At 49.8% G+C, this 12,004-nt stretch overlaps 1 protein-coding gene across 2 annotated transcripts in view; it reads right to left on the bottom strand.

The window, feature by feature from the left end:
• Positions 1-12,004, bottom strand: part of SUPT6H (SPT6 homolog, histone chaperone and transcription elongation factor) — a 29,901-nt gene that overhangs the window by 13,895 nt on the left and 4,002 nt on the right. For both annotated transcript variants that reach the window (XM_064467912.1, XM_064467913.1), the window contains exons 2-17: positions 9,591-9,732; positions 8,947-9,105; positions 8,702-8,772; positions 7,881-8,076; positions 7,108-7,192; positions 6,441-6,714; positions 5,067-5,168; positions 4,472-4,588; positions 3,884-3,973; positions 3,249-3,391; positions 2,836-2,987; positions 2,220-2,318; positions 1,928-2,057; positions 1,671-1,821; positions 1,093-1,247; positions 309-504 (exon numbers count right to left, since the gene is read on the bottom strand). In XM_064467912.1, the coding sequence (XP_064323982.1) occupies positions 309-504; positions 1,093-1,247; positions 1,671-1,821; positions 1,928-2,057; positions 2,220-2,318; positions 2,836-2,987; positions 3,249-3,391; positions 3,884-3,973; positions 4,472-4,588; positions 5,067-5,168; positions 6,441-6,714; positions 7,108-7,192; positions 7,881-8,076; positions 8,702-8,772; positions 8,947-9,105; positions 9,591-9,699 (2,229 nt within the window). In that variant the 5' untranslated portion in view covers positions 9,700-9,732. The remainder of the gene's footprint in view (positions 1-308; positions 505-1,092; positions 1,248-1,670; positions 1,822-1,927; positions 2,058-2,219; positions 2,319-2,835; positions 2,988-3,248; positions 3,392-3,883; positions 3,974-4,471; positions 4,589-5,066; positions 5,169-6,440; positions 6,715-7,107; positions 7,193-7,880; positions 8,077-8,701; positions 8,773-8,946; positions 9,106-9,590; positions 9,733-12,004) is intronic.

The following is a 12,004-nucleotide window of genomic DNA, read 5'->3' as shown; positions in this document are numbered from 1 at the left end:
CTGCAGGGGCTTTGGCACAGTCCTTCTCTGGAGGGAAGGCCACAGACTGCTCAAGGCGGCAAGACAGTCTATTCTGCCAGGATTGGGACCAGCTCTCCAGAACCACAGAGCCCACGCCTTCCCCTCCCGCTGAGGTATCTGCTCTTCTCTCCATCCCTGGGAAAGCACCAGACTCAGACCCCTGCCCGCCCCCTCCTCCTTCCCAAACGCCTGCACATGGCCTGTCGGTAGCTCTCCCCAGCATGCTGCAGGACCGTTAGCACTGGTAACCCCAGCTCTGGCTTAAACCCACCCGTCCCCCAGCTCACCTTGAGGACATACTCCTTGGCCTCCACCAACAGCTTGTTCTTCAACTCTTTCGCCATCTGCACATAGAGGAACTGGTTGAGGGACCGCTCGATGGCCATCGTACGCTGCCGATTCCACTCCTGCACCTGGTGACTGAACTCATCCCGATAATAGAACTGTTTGATTTCCTCAAAGTATGTCTGGTCGCTACCGTAGCTGCAAGAAACGAGAGAGGGAGATACAGAAGGGCTCCAAACACCTGCACTGGCATCACCACTGGCAGACTCCTGCACAGGGGTGTCATAGCAGCACCTCAGATTCGAGAAGCTGCCTAGAAAATTTAGAGAAAAGCCAATCGTCCCATCAAACACTCCTTTAGCTGGGAAAGCTATGCTGCTAGACAGATCACAGCTGAACGCCATGCTGGCGGCACAGAGAGGCCTGATCAGCGCAACACAGGGCAGCCCACAGCCACTCCAGCACACCCACGTTGCAGTGTGGCTCCCCAGATGCACCGGGAAGGAACCAAGGAGCCACACAGCAAGGGTGGCTGGCAAACAAGCATCATCTTTCACAAAAATCTTCAAGGCTTCAGAGTTATCCTTCAAATGAATAAGCCAGACGTCTGCTACAGTTTTCACTAAGATGAAGAAAAACATAAGGCTGCTTGGCTTTAAGGTGCAGGAAACCACCAGGCCACGGCTTCCAGCAGCAGTTTGGGTTACAGAGGAGCTGTACCGGCATGGCAGCGCTGGACGAACGAGCTCTGTCAAGGCACAGGTGGCACAGCCAGCGAGGACTCACCCCTCCACTCCTTTCATGTCAATACTGATATCTATAGTCAGCAGTGCCTCCTCCTCTGCCAGGCTCATTTTCAGGAACTGGTCATCTCGCAGCTCCTTCACAGGCTTGTTTTTCAAGTATTTAAAGGAATAGGCGTAGTGGGCTTCATCAATATCCTGGGAGAGAGGAGAGACAGTCGGCATGCACGCAGGGCATTCACCAAGACAGACCCTTCTGTATAACGTGGCAGACACTGGTTTTTATTCAATAGCCCCTCACCCCTATGCCTGCCAGTCTGCATTTCCTTCCCCAGCAGGACACACTGGAATTTGTTCCCAGTCTCAGAGAAACAGAGACTGTTCCAATAAATTTGAAGGCAACATCTCAACAGCAAGAATCAGGTCTGGTGAAACGCTGAGACTGAACACGCAGCACGCTGCTGAGCTGGCCTCTGCAACAGCCCAGCCCACATGCTGCTCTAAGATTTATTCAGAGTTGCCACTGTCATGGGAGAAGTTTTCAGATGCAAAAATGAGCGTTTGGATGTTATTTAGATCCTTCCCTGAATTGACCTACAGAGTCAGAGCTCCCTTCCTTACCTTCTTCCCTTTTTTTGTTGGTGAAATGTTGATTTTAGCTCTTTCTTGGAAAGTCTGTCTCAGGACCTGCCTGACCAAAGGCTCCCTGGCTATCTGCAAAGCCACCATGTACCGGGCTCCTTCCAGCACTGCTTCAGGGCTTGGGAATTGACTAAAAGCAAAAAAAGCAACGTGAAGGCTTAGGACTTGAGAATGCCCCCCGATCCCCTCCCTGTGTCACATCCGCAGAACCTCAGTGAAGATCCCCCGACACTGACCTACACACATAATCCTTGGCCAGCTCCAGGGGCTCTGCAGGGAACTGCTCTGTCTCGTGGCGCTGGTAACTGTCTCGGAGATTCTCTCCAAACTGCTCGGGTGTCAGACCAAACTTCTTAGCCAGGCCATCTGGGGAAAAAAAAAACAAACCACAGAAACGATGAGGATGAGGGTACTGTAGCTTATACTGAGCAAAACTACCAGTCCTCCTTCTACAGGTAAGCCACACCACCCAGAAGAGCATGTGGGCTAGGCCGCTTCAAGCTCAGCGTGACAGAGCACAGCCCTTACCCAGCCCAGCTGTTTGGCAGATGGTGTACATGTCCCGACGGGAGGCTTGCTTCAGCTCAGGCCCCTTCTGCTCATCATCATCTGCATCCTCCCCTTCACCTATGGGAAGCATATGTTTAGCAAGGCCTCCTTACAGAAGCACCCAGACAGCTGCGGGGTTTCAGAAGCACAGCGAAGGGATCAAACACAACTTACGTTGTGCAGCAGAGTCCCTAAATTCCATAAACTCATCTCAAAGGTCTCAGTAGCCTTAAAATTATTCAGGGATTGAAAAACACCCTGCAAATATTATCTTCTCTTCAGTTTCGTTCTTTTGCAGTTTTAATAGCAGTATCTCTGGGTTGCACATTAAAACACACATCAAGGTGGCTGATCCTTGCTTTGGCCCCTGCCATGCGGGGTTGCATTCAGTCCACTGGAAAAGCAGCACCTTGTGTGGCAAACTTTAAGCATTTTAGAGATGCCTGGAAGACCTGGGACTAACCTGAGAGAGAAGCAAACAGCGGAGGTGTCCTGCGCAAACAAATGGGGTTTTCAACAAACTTTCTTTCTACTCTTTTGAACCAGGATTTTCAAGCAGCCCACAATTAGGAGACTATCAAGTTTGGGGACAAACCTTCCTCCTCTTCACCATCCTCTCGGATACGCTTTTGCTTCTTTCGAGCAGCCTTGGCAGCATTCTGCATCTTGGGGATGTCTCGCCCATAGTACAGCAGGAAGTGATTATACACGTCCTTCAGCTCGTCCATGGACTGCACGTCCTTCAGCCTACAGCATGCAAAGCCAGCACGTTACACCCTGCTTGCAGCTGAGCCGTGGGCAGAGCACTCAAGCAACCTGCTCTGGTACAGGTCAGGCAGCGGGAGTGCTTGGGCCCGTCTTGCAAGAGAGTTTTAAATATTTCTCATTATTGGCTTTGTGGGGAGGCTAAAGACAATGTGCTGCAGTGGCCACAGAGCCTGTGCTGTTTGGGTAAGCTAATGCACATTTTAAGTTGTTTTGGAATATAAGAAAGTCATGGCACCATACCTCTCCATGTCTGTAGTATCCAGGGCCCTTATTCCATCGGCCAAGGGCTTGTCTGGGTCCGCAGAGATTTGTTCGTACTGATAGGCCTGCATCTTCTCAAACAGACGTGTCAGGTTCTGCTTGCGGATCTTCAGCTGGGTCCACTAATATGAGAACAGGGACTTGCAGTGAAACACACCGCAGTGGTGTGTCGTGTCTGTCTCCTCCCCTCTCAAACAGCGGCTCCCAGGATTTTGGGATATTTGTCATATAAAAATAATCATCAAAATATTCACCCACAGCCAAGCCCAGTGTGACACACATGGCAGGTGTCATCTCAGAGATGGATTGTATTAACGGGGTGGGGGTGGGGGAAATCAAGGTTTGGATCTACCTGATGGTAGAGAAGGAACCTGCACTCCTTGCAGGAAAGGTCACTACACAAAAGGAACTTGGTGAAGGGGAAGGACCATTTTGAACCCTCTTTTGTAAGATAACCCTTTACCTCCACACGACAGCAAACGTGGAAAAAACGCGTGGGTAAAAAAGGACACACAAGGTCTCCACAGCCAGAAGAAAACCTGCTGCAAGTATCAGGCTGGGTGGGAAGGCACGGTAAATGTTGATGGATAACAAGCAGGGAAAACACTCCTCACCTTCTCATCCCACTGCCAGACCCTCCACAGGTCGTTGATGTGCAGCTCTGGCTCCACATACTCCTTTCTGTAGAAGGCGATGAATGGGACCTGGGTCAGAAATGAGACTCGTCACCACCACGCAGGCATCCAGAGAATGCTCCTGTTCTGTGTGGGAGCGCAAGCTGACGGGGCAGCAGTGTGGGAGGTGTACCAAGCTACGCCCCAGCTCTTAAGATCATTCCACCGAAGAATACACCACATATACCAAAAAGCTTCTGCAGCATCAGGCAACAGGTCAGAGGATAGGCTCAAGAGACTCCGAAATTCCTCCACCTCACTTAGCATCAATTTGTCCAGGATCAGGGAAATACCATGACAGAAGCCCCAAACAGGCCTTAAAACCCTGCGTTGCCCCAGCTCACATAAGATGAGCTGCACTTTCCAATGAAGTACTGTTTTGTCACAGGAGAGGCAACCAGGTATGGCATTTCAGCCCCTCTAGGTTGCTGCCCTAAGTGCTTCCAGCAGCCCCTCTGTTATTCCTGTCGGGATAAGGAGTCAGCAACACAGACCTTATCCTGGCAATGAAGCTGAGTTGCGGATTACCTCGAAATGTTGATTTCTCATGAAATTCAGGGCTTCTTTAATCTTCTGGATGGTGCTGGGCCCCTTGCGGCTGAAGCTGCTGCTGGCTTGTCCACGGTCGAGGTAGTCAGAACTTTCCTAAAAGGAGAAACATATTGTGTTGACCTTATTCCTGAGCTGACCCTCGAAAGACCAGCCCAGGCTCAGGCTGGAACACAGTGGTCCTTTTGTTAGCTGGGAGAGCAGACTTAGGTATACGCTCTGATTTTAGACCACAGAAAAGCATCCTAGCCCTGACTGGTTTAAAGGAAAATGGAGAAGCAGCATCTGGCCAAGGTAACTGATGGTTAACGGCGAATACTAGCTTAGCCCACAGAGCACAGTGGCTCAGGGATCTTTCAGTTATTCTTGACAATTATTTCTGCAACTCCACTGTGTTCCTTTTTGTCCTGTTTTATAGATGCAAAAATGAATGCATGTTAAATGACGCTCAACACCTGAAAACCAGAAAGAAAGGTATATTGTGCATCACATTCCTGGAACAATGTCTCCAGGCTGGAAATCTGCAACACCTCCAAGTCCTCTTTTGACAGGAGTCCCAGGCATAGTCCTTTACCTGCAAGGAGATGGTGGGTGTCGCAAATGCGTTCCTGTAAATCCAATCAGCTTCTTCCTCCAGCTCATCATCTTCAGCACTCTTCACCGGGATGGATCGCAACTGTGAGAAGACAACAGGATGAGCAGAGGCACATGCAATGCCAGAGCTTGCGCTAGCATGACTTCAAGATGCCTGGAAATTATTGTTTTGAGCTGCAGGCTGCTTACAGGGTCTCAGTACCTCCCACGCCCACAGGGCTTTGTTGAGGATAGTACTTCACCGGCTGCATCTTCAGAGTACATAGGAAACCTGCATCAGCTATACACTAGGTAAAGGCAGCTAACAGTTCTGACAAAGGCTTGTGAAAAGGCCTGCAATGGTGCGAAATCTTCTGTGACGATCATATGCCAGGGTACCCCGCCTCCTACCAGGCTCCCAAACCCTCAGCAGCTACATCCTCTGTTCCAATCTCTAAGTGCCTGTTCTAGCCTTGCTGTCACCTTTCTTGCTGCAGCCACAGAATAACAGAACATAAAGCAGCTCCAAACCCTCTCTGGGCATTTAGTCCCAGCCAATTCTCTTTCAGAAGGCCCGCTCTAATCATCACTGACACCCGGGAAGATGAAAAAAAAGTCTGAACAGGCCACGTATGGCCAGGAGACATTACACACAGCATTCCCTTGTGCTGTGCACACCTGGCATGGGAAAAAAGGTCCTTCCGAAAAGCTGGTGGCATCAGACGTCCCGTTTTACACAGGAGGGTAACAAGCCTCTGCACAGAATTACATTAACATACCCTAAAGGGAGATGATCAGTGAAAACCTGAATAGAGGGTAAAATTCAGACAAAAATACGAGATACCAGAATGACTCCTAGCAACACAAACAGGACTGCACACTGAGAGCAGTGTAAGTCCCAGTCACTGGATTAAAGCGGGTTACAGAAACACCTCGTATGGAACAGTTACATGTTGGCGGACACACGGGTAGGCTAGAAACCCCAGCAAACCTTCTCTGGCACTGTACCTCTTGCCACCCAGAGGTACAACTCCCGTGATTAGTAACAGAATCCAGCATAAAGGACATCTGAGCAGAGCACAAGCCCTGCACCACTCCCAGGAGTCCAACACCGGCACCCAGTGGCCAAAGAGAAACTATGACCAGTGCTAAAACCAGGCTTACACAGCTAGAACAGTTCGCTACGTCACTGTTATGTTTGCATGTGGAGTTTCAGTCTGTACATCTGAGAGGCGGGATCTTCAAAAAGGGAAGAAGGGATGCCAAAATCCAGCCAGCAGCCAGGTGAGAAAGCTGGCCTGCAGGTCACAGGCCTGCTGTACTCGGTGGGAGCTGAAATGCTTTCTGCCTGCACACCAGCACCCTCTTCCCTCACCTGGAACCTCTCAGGCATGTCTGTCATGCGGATCTCATTGTCCTGGTCTGTTAGGTGACTGCTCTCCAGCTCACTGGGCTCGTACATCTCAAAGATGCTACGCCGACTGACACGCTTCTTGGCAGTCTTTTTGGGTCGTACGCGGGTCTCCCCTTCGGTTTCTTCATCTTCATACTCATATTCCTCCTCCATCTCCTCATCGTACTCATTGTACTTCTCAAACTCATCATAGTCAAAGTCCACACCAAAGATTTCCTGGGCTTCCTGCAAAGCACTGGAAGGCAAAAAGCTATTGTTCAGTCCCATGGTGCAGTTCAAAGAACATCTTTCTAGCCACACAGAGGTGGCCAGAGCACCTAAGTCTAAGCTTTAGTCTTGCAGGTAGGCTAAAAAGTCATGGATAGGTACACAACTCTGAGCTTTACATGCAAATATATCTCTTAAGGGATTGGCTTTGGTATCCCTGTAAAAAATCCAGGGGAGAAAGGAAGGAGTCAGACATTTAAGAGATCACAGGCTAAAAGCTCCATGTTTAACTATACCGGGTTCCTTTGGGGAAAGAGCCCAGCAGTATCCAACCACAAGCTGAATCACTCTGCAGTTACAAGAACAAAGTAAGCTGAGCACTGTTTTCACGGCTCCAGGCCAATTTCCAATCAATACTTACGCATCTGTGTATCCAGGGAGCTTCTTTCGCCATTTTGGCTTCTTCAGAGGTTGTCCATCGTCATCCACAATGAAGTCATCGATGTCTGGGCATTGAGAAGCAATTTAGTGGTCAGGATACTCGCATATTCAACTGGTACCTCTAGCAAAGCTCAGCTCAGCCAGTGCAACTATGAGCTTCCACCAGAGACTTAGGCTGCCACTGGTTGTCAGTCAGCCCAGCTACCCACAGCATCTCCTACACCAACCTCAGACATTCCAGGAGTCTGAACCTCAATAACAAGCTAGATCGACCTTCCAAACACAGGCAAAGCCATCTGGCAAATATCTGCAGCTCACTGCACTGAACATGCAGTCAGAAAAGGCCTTGTTGCTTTGGACAGCAGACAGAAAGAATCCTTGAAACTCTCTCAGTATGGTACTAGCAGTAGTGAGGGGCTGATGCTGAAGTAGGGCAGGCATGCACTGTGCTGTTAGGTACTGAACAGTGCCTTCACTTCCTTCCTTTGAAGCACCTCCATTTTGGAGGCAGCTTAGAGGAGACTTTCATCATCTCAGCGCATGTAATGTGCTTCTGGACAAAGCAGTTTACACAACCTAAACCTGCCACCCAGAAACATTTAATTCTAAAGATTGTTCTCGTCAGACCAACAAGAGCTTTACCACGACAGGCCTACAGCCTTAGGTTACTTCTAGCTCAGAGAAAGTCTTAACTTTGCTCCTGTGCTCTGATCCCAGGACAAACTTTGGATGTAACTGACCATCAGTACTCACCAGATTCATCTTCCTCCTCCTCCTCTTCCTCTTCTGGTGGAGCGACAGGAGCTTCAACGGCTTCCCCTCCCTCCTCGCCTTCACCATCCTGAAAGATTTCTTCAGCAATGGCTTCCTTCTCATGTTCTTCTTTTCCATAGTCTTCCTCTTCATCATCCTCATCATCGGACATTTTTCGCACACGCCTGAATTTTTGCTGCAAACAAAAAGGCTTGTTAGCGCACGTAACTCCTGGCACAGACACTCAAGCTCAGTGTGGTCTCTGTCAGGCCAGAACTGCACTTCCTCTGCTCCCCAGGCGGCACCTGAGAGGCAGCGGGATGGAGCCCAGCACAGGCACACGGGGGAGAGCAGCCACCCCCTTGAGAGCCATGCTGCGGGCGCTCGCTGGGCGCAGCGTGTACACGACAGAACTGCCTGCCATGTCCAGGTCTGTGTCCCCTGTGTGCTGTCACCACCAGCTTCACGTGCCACTAGCGAGAATTACGGAAGGAGCTTTAGAGTCTGTAAGAGCCTGTGCTGACTTTGAGGTTAGCACAGTGCAGGAGAAAGTTCTTGGAAGATGGGCTCCTCTGAGACTGTCTTGCAGAGGTGGGAAAGGAGGAGTACAGCTGACTTTAGGAACCAGAAGAAAGTGTTTTGGAAAGTCTCAGAATTGCCCCAGCAGGGAGAGATCCTCCTTCCTTCAAGCACTCAGCGCTCTCCTTCCAAGAGGGCAGGAGCAGATGGGAGGCTCCACTCGCTCGTCCCAGGCAGGAGCCCACCCTCCTCTGGGCTAAGACACGCCGCACCATCAACAGGGGCAAGGGAACACAACTCACTCTTTTGACTTTAACACCCAAGTTCTCTTCAATGAGGTCAAAATCATCATCCTCCAGGCGGTCATCAAAAGCTAAGAGAAGAAAGCAGAGACTTTACTAATCTGGGAATGGACCAAGCAGTGGGAAGGGCAGAGCTTACTCAGCCCAGGCGGACTCCCAGGGCAGAGGGAGAGCTCTGCTCTCCCACAGGGCAGTGCAAGAGCATTACGCTGTAGCCTGCTATGAATGATCATCATAAAACTTACTGCGCTTTCTCTTTTTGTGGCCAACTTCGTCCTCAGAGTCTCCAGAGTCACTGGCTTCTTCCTCTTCTTCCTCTTCCTCATCATCATCGTCATTAATGAACCCTTTCAGGTTCCCCTGTTCATCTTGATCATCGAGATTCTCCTCCTCCTCTTCCTCATCTGGTGGAGAGAAGCAAGTGTTAAGTGCGTACTCGTTGGTTATCTGCCGAGACTCCTTCTCAGCTCGGTGCAAACAGCATTGTCCTTCACACTATCCCCGCAGAGAGTTTTAACCGAACACTTTTACTGACATGGATCTCAGGCAGCTGCTCGTGCCAGAACCCCACTTCTTGCCTCATGCTCTCTGCAGAGGGAACAGGTGGAGTGGCCACATTGGGAGAATTCCTCTGCTTTTACTGTTTACTACCAAATTGTGCAACTGCAAGTCCCACAGGGGTGAGGCAGTGCATTTTCTATTGGCAGATATAAAAACTACCCAAGCACTCTGAAGAAGGGAAGCACTTAAACAGCTGAGATTATCGACTACAGATGACCATGCTATTATAGCATGGTTATTGCTCCATCTGCAGAGTCAAGGGATGTAAAAACAGAGCAGGGAGGCACACAGACAATTCAGCAAACTCAGAACAGACAGGCAGACTCACCATCCTCATCTTCCTCTACAAACTTCTTGGTCACCCTGGGCACAACCTCCCCATCCTGGTTGTACTCCTCCTCCGACTCCTCCGCTTCACTTTCTACAAAGTCAGACATGACTGCAGCGTCTCACACTCGGCTCCACAGGAACTGGGGAAAGAGGAGACATCCATCGCATCAGCAGCGGGAACAAAACACAAGCACTTCCCCCTGCTGGGTTCTGGAGAGAAGACAATTAAGGCAAGAGGGTTTCGAATTATCTGTCAAGGCCCTGAATTACCCAGTGTCCACCTTGCCTGCACATCCCTGTCACCCGCGGTTAGGCAAGCGGAGCCAGCAGCCAAGTGCCGCCAGCTCCTGTCACCCCACGTCGCAGCGAGCGGACAGGACCTGTCACAGCAGCATTTCTTACACGGCTGAGCTCCCGGCTGTGGCTGAAACGGCGCACGCAGCCCAAGCCCTCCATCCCGCCCGCGGCCTCTCATGCGGCCAGGAAAGCAACCCCGTGCTGTCACCGATGCAGCACTGTGTCCGGCACAGGATTTTAATGTGATTAATTCTCGCTCAGTTAATGAAGCCAGGGCGACCCTGAAAAGGGCCCTGATGGAGTCACGCTTGCAGGCTGTTAGCAAGGCTCTGCGGAGATCTGGGGAGCCCCACGGAGGAGGCAGGAGGGAGGCCTGGGGGTGCTGCAGGGTCAGGGCTGGGGGCTGCCGACCGCCCAACTCCACAGTCCCGCACAGCCAGGGCTGCGGCCGGGATGTTCCAGGCCAGCAGCCTCCTGCCAGAGATTAAAAAGTAACAAGAGACTATAGAAATGGGGTATTTTATCTGTCCAGAACCTTTTGTTTGATGTTTTTCCCCACAGCTGGCATTCCTGGAAGCAGTATAAATCAAGCTTGGCACAAAGGCAAGCGTGTGTCCATAAAGACATGGCTCAAGTTCTGTCTCTCTGAGCCTTTCACTTCTTGTGGTTACAAAACTTGCTGTCATTTTTAAAATTTTCAAAGGATTTTATTTTAGTTCCTTTTTACATACAGGAAACAACAAAAGCTTACAGAAGGCAGCTATAAGAAAAAACCAAATCAATTCCTCAAATGGCTGTGAAGTTGAAAATGCCAGCCCAGGAAGAACAACCAGCCTTTGGGAAGGTACAAAAAGCAGCTCAGAGGAGATGTCAGATCTAAAGCCAAAACCTTCATGTTAAATTACATCTGATGTAATTTAACACCAACAAAAAAAAAAAAAAAAGAGAGAAAATAATTTCATACACCAGGGAACGATACCTAAACAAACATGCTTCAAAACGTTCCCATAATCATTTCCCCACTGCAAACAAATAGCTGAAGGAAATCAGTCCCGTACAGGACAACCCAACTGGGGCTTGGCCACAACACTTCTCGTGCGCAGGACTTCTCGTTCTGCCCTGAGATCCACACATCTGGTACACAAAAACAATAACTTAGAGAAAAACAGAGACTTATTTCTCAGTTAAAGAAAAAAAAGCGCAAGGCTAATCTTGGAGAATCTTTTAAGTCTTATAATACTAATAGCTCCAAAGGAATGCGTCGGCCGTATCTCATTAAAGAAAACCCACAACAAAGACGAGGGAAAGATCTCCACCAGATTTCAGACACGAGCAGACAGCAGCAGCTCATACTTCTTGGCTGCAGACTACATGGCTGTGGCCAACATCTATCTACAATGCTCCAGACAGGCAGAAACCGTGGCAGGCCAAGGCTACTGCTCAGCACCCAGTCGGGACACCGCTGCTCTGGCTTGCCGCGTGGGCGCGGGGCGATCCTGGTCCTCCAGAGAACGCTGCAGAAGTCATGCACGTGGATTTAAACGTCCCTCAGAAATAAACAAATTTGTTTCCAAAACAAATGCCACTGAAGAACTGTATCTACACACAGTAGAGGAACAGGAGTTATGTTTACCAGCCTGTGTACAAATATTATGTCACCTTCACACTTTCTCACCAATTCTTCTACATGTATCCATCAGGGTGTATTAACATACATAAAACTGCAGGCTAAGTGGCCTTTCCTAGTGCGTTTCCATTTCTAAGTCAAATAAACTCACCTCTCTCCTGTCCCTGATCAAAACACAAATCCAGCAAGAAACCAACCCCCTTGTCGTAGCACCACATGCGATTGTACTATTCTCTGCCAGTGAAGGTCTTCACTCGCAATTCCAACTTTGTTCCTCCTCACCTGTTCTACCATTTCTCGGCAACTTCACTTCATGTCAAATCAAATTTGTCTGGACACAGGGAACAGCTATGACTTAGGAAGCCCGTCTCATTTAATGACCCAGCCGAGCAGGTTCCACACAAGCCAGCCACCCACAAAACAGGGTGCTTTCAGCTCCCGTGAAATCCACCTCAGGACAGCGGGGATGTCACTTAGCACGGCAAACG

This window comes from Phalacrocorax carbo, chromosome 17, assembly GCF_963921805.1.
Source record: "Phalacrocorax carbo chromosome 17, bPhaCar2.1, whole genome shotgun sequence".
Classification (NCBI taxonomy): Eukaryota; Metazoa; Chordata; class Aves; order Suliformes; family Phalacrocoracidae; genus Phalacrocorax; species Phalacrocorax carbo.
Note: the sequence above shows the minus strand (reverse complement) of the source record. Positions and strands in the feature narration are given on the sequence as shown.